The 7,867-nt window shown below is 46.1% G+C and overlaps 1 protein-coding gene across 4 annotated transcripts in view; it reads right to left on the bottom strand.

Moving 5' to 3' along the window:
* Nucleotides 1-3,482: 3,482 nt before the first annotated feature.
* METTL6 (methyltransferase like 6) overlaps nucleotides 3,483-7,867 on the bottom strand; it is a 16,108-nt gene continuing 11,723 nt past the window's right edge. For 2 of the 4 annotated variants that reach the window (XM_040263766.1, XM_040263764.1), the window contains 2 exons: nucleotides 6,324-6,465; nucleotides 3,483-3,796 (listed from right to left, as the gene is read on the bottom strand). In XM_040263766.1, the coding sequence (XP_040119700.1) occupies nucleotides 3,615-3,796; nucleotides 6,324-6,465 (324 nt within the window). In that variant the 3' untranslated portion in view covers nucleotides 3,483-3,614. The remainder of the gene's footprint in view (nucleotides 3,797-6,323; nucleotides 6,466-7,867) is intronic. The other 2 variants (XR_005725031.1, XM_040263774.1) reach the window with 2 other exon arrangements.

Raw genomic sequence — 7,867 nt, 5'->3', positions numbered from 1 at the left:
GAGGCAGGTCAGGTGGTCTGGCATTCGCATGTCTTTAAGAATTTTCTGCAGTTTGTTGTGATCCACACAGTCAAAACCTTTAGCATAGTCAATGAAGCAGAAGTCGATGCTTTTCTGGAATTCTCTTCCTTTCTCTATGATCCAACTGATGTTGGCAATTTGTTCTCTGGTTCCTCTGCCTTTTCTAAATCCAGCCTGTACATCTGGGAGTTCTCCGTTCATGTATTGCTGAAGCCTGGCTTGGAGAATTTTTAGCATTACTTTGCTAGCATGTGAAATGAGTGCAATTGTGCGGTAGTGTGAACTTTCTTTACCATTGCCTTTGGAATAGGAATGAAAACTGACCTTTTCCAGTCCTGTAGCCGCTGCTGAATTTTCCAAATTTGCTGGCATATTGAGTGCAGCACTTTCACAGCATCATGTTTTAGGATTTGAAATATCTCAGCTGAAATTCCATCACGTCCACTAGCTTTGTTCATAGTGACGCTTCCTAAGGCCCACTTGACTTTGCACTCCAGGATGTCTGGCTCTAGGTGAGTGATCACAGAATCGTGATCATCTGGGTCATGAAGATTTTTTTTTTTACAGTTCTTCGTGTGTTCTTCTACCTCTTCTTAATATCTTCTGCTTCTGTTAGGTCCATACCATTTCTGTCCTTTATTGTGTCCATCTTTGCATGAAATGTTCCCTTGGTATCTCTAATTTTTTTTGAAATCTCTAGTCTCACCCATTCTACTGTTTTCCTCTTTTTCTTTGCATTGATCGCTTAGGGAGCCTTTCTTATCTCTCCTTGCTATTCTTTGGAACTCTGCATTCAGACGTTTATATCTTTCCTTTTCTCCTTTGCCTTTTGCTTCTTTTTTCATCTATTTGTAAGGCCTTCTCAGATAACTACTTTGCCTTCCTGCATTTCTTTTATCTGGGGGATGGTTTTGATTACTGTCTCCTTTACAATGTCGCACACCTCTGTCCATAGTTCTTTAGGCACTCTGTCTATCAGATCTAGTCCCTTGAATCTATTTGTCACTTCCACTGAATAATCATAAGGGATTTGATTTAGGTCATACCTGAATGGTCTGGTGATTTCCCCTACTTTCTTCAATTTAAGTCTGAATTTGGCAATAAGGAGTTCATGATCTGAGCCACAGTCAGCTCCCAGTTTTGTTTTGCTGACTATATAGAGTATACACTGTATATGGTATACAGTGTATATATGTACGTAGTATAATGGGCTGCCCAGGTAGGACTAGTGGTAGAGAACCCACCTGCCAATTCAGGAGACATCAAAGACGTGGGTTTGATCCTTGGTTTGGGAAGACCCCCTGGAGGAGGAGATGACAACCCTCTCAAGTATTCTTGCCTGGAGAATCCCACGGACATGAGAGGCTGGTGAGCTATGGTCCATAGGATCGCAGAGTCAAACACAACTGAAGCAACTTAGCACGCACGTGTAGTATAATAAATATCCTATACTATGTAAGTATACACCTTCCTCTAGAGGGAGATAGTACTTGTGCTATTTTCTATAGCACTATAAACCAGTGTTCACTACCTTTCAGGGGCTACTTGCTGCCTGTGAAGACAAGGCAATATTGGTTGACTCTTGGCAGTCTATGATTTAGCAAATGCTGTTACAGAGTTTTGCTACTAAACCAACTGTGGCCTTTTTTCCTGGGTCCTCTGGGCACCCAACCTGCAGAAGACCCTGCTTCTCTGTCAGTCTGGGGTGCAGTAATGGAAGGGTCCCAGGGAGAAGGAACATGGGAACACTGAGGCAAGAGAACTGAGGCCAGCTTTTATCCTCTCTAACCCCAGTCTACTGGCCCAAACCATGACACTCATTCCCAGTTAATGGCACCTCATTCAGTTAACCCATGTATTTTAAGGTGGGGTCACTGAGGTTACCTGGCTCAGAGTCAGAGCTGCACGTGTTCCTAGGCCAGCTTTAAATACTTCAAGTGCACAACGTGCAGCCTTTCCCTTATGGGGCAGGGGTCCAGGGCCATCAGTGCTCCCAAGGATGGAGACAGCTCCAAGCTGTGCTTGGAGGAAACCGTGTGCCTTGCTCACAGGCCGACCACCAGCAGAGGGGCCTGTTCTTAGACCAGGTCCTTGTCAGCCTGCTCAGCGTGCTTCAGGTCCACTCCTGGTTCCAGGGTGCATGGCGGGCCGGGTCCGCAACCTCCAGCGGGTCTCAAGACAGTTACCCAGGCCTTACAAGGAAGGAATCCGAGGTTCTAACAGAGTAAAGCCACAATGACTTCCAATGACAAAAGCCCACCCTTACCCTACCACCACCGCTCTCCATGTCCTACTTCAAATATGCTGTCTTTATCCAGCTCAGCCATTAAAAGCCAAGTGATGCTGGTCAGAGGCAGTGGAGGAAAGGGGTGAAAAGGGGCTCTGAGGAGGGGGCATTGAGTGGCGTGCCAGGGCTGAGCAGGGTGTGGGATAAAGAGGGAAGAGCCTGGACTGGGGCAGGGGAGCCTGGGGCTGGTGGAGGCGCTCCGCTAACCAGCTGCTCTGGGGCTGGACCTGCCCCTTGCTTAACGAGGCCTGTGAGCGCTCTCCCCTTGGTTTCTTCACAGGTTGATTTCGAAGGACAACTCTGTACTAAGCCCTCCTCAGTTTTGCTCTCAGCCGGGCTAGCCACCTTCCAGCCTTCAAAAGAAGGGGAGAGAATACGCAGAGCCACACACCAGGTAGTCAGCAGTTCCTCTTGGTTACGGCGGACGGCCAACCCCCGGCGCGCACGCTGTCTGAGGCCACTGTGTGTCCCTCTCCTCTCCAGGAGCTCCCTGCACAGAATACTATGACTGTGTCCAGCCCCTCCCCGCGGGGGCCACGCCCTCTCAGAGGTGACGGGTTTTAGGGCCTTGGCTGGCTGCGTGGGCAGCCCAGACAATACACTCGAGACACACGTTCTCAAGAGGTTTCTGCAAAAACGGAAACATAAAGGCTTCCAGGATCCACCTTTTGGCAGGCCAAAAGGACTCTGATTATACGAAGAAAAAGTTGTCACACCGGAGTCCTTGGGAAACAGGTTATGGACGGTCCCACGGGCCACCTCAGCACTGGGCATGGCAGTCCTGACCTCCTAGTGGCCCCCGCCCCATGTCCCAGAGGGGTGTGGGGACAGGTGACGTGTGCAGGGTCTCAAGAACGAGGCAGGGGGGCATGGGGTGTTCTTGAGACGCAGCAGAAATGGAATTTGTAGACACTGGTCTTGAGGTGGCACACAAATGAACCAAAGCAGAGGAAAATGGGCAAATATGAGACAGTGGAAAGAGAGAGCACTCCTTCAAGCTAAACATACATTTGGAGGTGTTATGTTGGTCTACCTGGCCTCCTTTTCCATGGGATTGTCTGGCACAATCAGACTTGCAGGAGCAATGAATGACATGGATCTCGTCGAGTGCGCAGGGCCCTCACGCTTTTCTACGTGGAATCTTATCATGTTACACCATAAAACTTTCCTTTTCAGGAACTACTATTATATTTTTATTTGTATACATATTCTTTTAAAAAAGTTAAAATACAAAAATACACAAAATAAAGAGTGACTTTAAATTTTGCTCGTCAAGGACAGGCGCAGAGGTCAACATTGTGAAAGGTCAGGATTCATGGCCCAGGTCGGGGGTAACAGGACCTGGGGTCTTCTGAGACTTTCGGAACTTGCTCTGAAGGAAAACCCTCGGCACACACAGTCCTTCTTTTTTATTCACCGTCTCACGAAACACATACTCGTTCACCTCTTCTTCGTAACCTGTGTCCAGAAAGAGCCGCGCCAGGAATTCTGGAAGACAAGCAGATCACCAGTGCTCGCAGTCTGGATGCCATTGTGCCTTGAGCAAGAGTCAGTGTAGCGGGGGGCTGAGAGAACCTCAATGCAAGGGGGTAAGAAGGCTCTGCTCTGGGAGCTGGCACACTCCTACATCTATCCCCCTGTCAACAGAAACTCCCAAATCATCACCAAGAGGTTCACCAACCTGTCACACGCTCCTCGACCCATCAGGACTTCCCACGAGCAGCACAGGCCCAGACCCTGCACTCACAGTGTACGTGTGCTTATACGATGTGTGTGTTTATGCAGTGTGTGTGTGTGGTCACTCAGTGTGTGCTCACAGTGTTCATAGTGTGTGTTCATACAGTGTGTGTTCGGTGTGTGCGTGCTCATGCAGTGTGTGTGAGCTCACTGTGTGTGCATTCACTCATACAGTGCGTTCATACAATGTATGTCCATACAGTGTGTGTGCTCATACAGTGTGCGCTCATAGTGTGTGTGAGCTCACTGTGTATGCGTTCATACAATATATGTCCACACAGTGTGTGTGCTCATACAGTGTGTTTGTGGTCAGTGTGTGTGAGCTCACTGTGTATGCATTCATACAATGTATGTCCATACAGCGTGTGTATGCTCAGTGTGTGTGTTCAGTGTGTGCAATCATACAGCATATATGTGCGTTCATAGTGTATGCACTCACTCGTGCAGCGTGGTCAGTGTGTGTGTTCAGTGTGTATGTGCTCATTCAGTGTGCGTGCTCGCTCATACAGTGTGTTCATACAGCGTGTGCTAATACAGTGTTCATAGTGTGTTCACCTGTACAGTGTGCTGTGTGTTCATAGTGTGTGTGCTCACTGTGTGCACTCAGTGTGGGTTCAGTGTGTGCTCATAGTGTGTGTTCATACAGTCTGTGTGTGCTCACTCAGTGTGCGTGTGTTCAGTATGTGTGCTCATAGTGTGTTCCATGTGTGCTCACTGTGTGTTCACTCGTACAGTGTGCACTCACTCATAGTGTGTTCATACAGTGTGTGCTGTGTGTGCTCACTCACTCATACAGTATGTGTTCATAGTGTGTGTGTTCACTCTGTGTGTGTGTGCTGTGTTCACAGTGTTCACTCTGTGCACTCACTCAGTGTGTGTGCACGCACTCATACAGTGTGTGTGTGTGTACACTCCATCTGTTTACATCAAGCACCTCATCTATCCTGACACGACCAAGGACAGTCAGGTAACAGGGTGCAGAGAAAAAAAAACATCTGATGTGACAGCCTAAGGAACAGTGAACCCAAGTAATGCATCACTACATGTGAAGTGAAACAGAAAGAATGGCTATGTGACTCTTCTCAGGGGCTTTACTCCAAAGAATGCACTTTGAAGCACTTTGCAGATATTACTACATCTTCTCAATTTTTTATAGTTGATTTAATCAGACTTCACGAATCTAAAACATTAAAACAAATTTTTAATTTTCACTGTATGTTGTCATGCTTTTGTAGTCTTAACGGTAATCACTAATTTTTGGCTTTATGTTTGAGTTTAAGAGAATATTTCAAGAAGTAATGAATGTAAAAATTAGAACTTTAGAAAGTAACTATATTACGGTTCATATTACAGGCATACCTCAGAGATACTGCGGGTTCAGTTCACCGCAATAAAGGTGAAAAAAGCAGTAATGTGAGCCTCACAAATTTTCTGGTTCTCCAGTGTATACAAGTCATGTTTACACTATGCTGTGGTCTTTTAAGTGTGCAATAGCGTTGTGTCTAAAAACACCATGTACATATCTTAACTAAAAAATACTTTATTGTTAACCATCATTTGAGTCTTCAGTGAGTCTTAGCAGTAACATTAAAGGTGATCACAGATCACCATAGCAAATATAGTACTAACGAAAAAGTCTGAAATACTTCAAGACATGAAGTGAGAAAATGCTATTGGAAAAATGGTGCCAATAGACTTGCTCAACACAGGGTTGCCACAAACCTCCCATCTGTGAAAAACGGAGTATTTGCAAAGCACAATAAAACAAGGTACGCCTGTATAAAATAGGCTTAAAACTATGTTCAAAATACTAAAATCATATTCAACATTTGTTTTCTTATCAAAAATGACCTTTTAAGGACCCCTCTATTAGCAAGTTTGTGTACTTAAGTCTCAATCACTTTTATAGAAAAAAAGGTATCTTACCTTTGTGAAAGTAATGTAATGACAAGTAATGTCAAGGCACTATCCTGTCCTATTTGCTTGCTTTCTGCGGGAACGAAGTGAAGATTCTGGTTTGCCCTCCCAGCCTTCCCAACACAGCTCCTGGCCTCATCCACATGGGCACAGCAGAGCGTTTCCACTGACCCGGTTCACTAACTGGACACCCTCACTAGAGAGCCTGTGAGCTCACAGCTGATGCGGCGAGTGGTGTGTGTGAGGGTTTGGCTCAGGGCCGTGCGGCTGTGTGTGGAGTCCAGTTGCCCCCACCCACGCAATACCACAGGGACAGTGCAATCAAGGAAACAGAAATCATGACAGATTCCAGCAATCTTACCATCAGTGAAAAAATATGATCTGGTTCCATCTTGTCTAACATAAAAGTTTTCTGCAAGTTTGCTCCCGGCTTTAAACCTAAGCATGGCATGATCATACAGCCCATAGTCGCGAAACAAGACACTTTTGCCTGGTTTTAATACCTACGAAACAAAACAAGCTGCACATAACTCAGGGACCCTGTCAGACAGAACTTACTATAAAATAAAACCTGATTATTTTACGGATGAGAATAACTTACATTTGTGACAGTGATGAAAAGCGCCATACTGAAATGCCCGTACTACAAAGGAAAAGGGCCTACCAAGCAAAGGTGTGGTAAGGCCTGGCTGAGTCCCTTGCGCTGGGGGGGTACTTCCTGAGCACTGAGGAGAGCACCATTGGAGGTCCAGTGTCCCAATTAAAATGCTGAGGACATCAGAGGAAAAAAAAGTACCCTCACTAAAGTATTAGCACGTTCTCCCATCATTTTATTAGCCATCTCCTAATCCATGACCCTGTAAGTCAAATTGTTTCTTTAAATATCTATGTAATCAATACATTTTGGCTTTTTACTGATGTTCTGACCTTCCTCAGCCTGAGTGTCAGTTCTGGGCTCCTGCACTGCAATTCTGTATGGCTTGCTCACTATGCTAACACCATGCTAAGCCCTCTACAGCTGACCAGACATCTTCTCACTAGGTCTTCATACAACTCTGGAGGAAAAGTGTGATTATCCCGAGACCAAGAGACTGGTAGCAGAAAAAGGAAGTGACGTGGCCACAATCATACAGCAGCTGCGCAGCTGTTAAACAACAGATTCCGAGCTCATCCTCGGGTCAGAGGCATGACGAGAGGGTCGGGGGTGTCTCTTGGTTCCAGGCAGCGATGGCAAGCGGGAGTGTCAGTCCAATTCCGTCCTCACTCCTGACAAGACCAGAGAGGCTGGGAGGGAGGGTAACACCACCCATTCTCCCCTGCGGCTGCACTCCTCGCTTTCAGGCGGAGCGCCCTCAGGCCAGTGCAGTGTGTGGAGAAGGGGCAAGTGCCAGGCCCCCGGGGGGGGGGGGGGGGGGGGAGGCCCCTCACCACAGCCTTTAGAAACAGCTGTCACAGAGCAGGCGTTTCAAAAACTGGAAGGTAAAATCTGCAGAGCATGGAGTAACTGCTCCTCTCCTACAAAGCAAACAGCCATATGCTTTTCAGAATGAAAAGAACAAGGTACTCGCTGTGACACTTGCTTTTTAAGTGGGTATTCTTTCAAACTGTGTAACATTACCAAGTGAGAGTGGTCTTCAAAAGGGGGCATTGATTTTACTATGTATATTCTGACTCTTCACATCAGCAGGATAATCTTAAAACATATGATAAATACTACCTATTACAGTAGATATCTGAGGTAATTTGATATTTCCTCTTCCTGAAGAGAATATGAAAGACTGTCCATCATACTTCCAAGTGCGCTGCAGATTTTCTCACTTAGCAAATTCTTATCAACACTAGCATGCATTTAAAATACTGTCAATAAAGAGCCTCTTGGAGAAAAACATTCTTACTTTGGTCAGA

Source organism: Oryx dammah, unplaced genomic scaffold (assembly GCF_014754425.2).
Source record: "Oryx dammah isolate SB20612 unplaced genomic scaffold, SCBI_Odam_1.1 HiC_scaffold_2, whole genome shotgun sequence".
NCBI classification, from domain to species: domain Eukaryota; kingdom Metazoa; phylum Chordata; class Mammalia; order Artiodactyla; family Bovidae; genus Oryx; species Oryx dammah.
The sequence above is the reverse complement of the archived record's forward strand: the minus strand, read 5'-3'. Positions and strand labels throughout refer to the sequence as shown.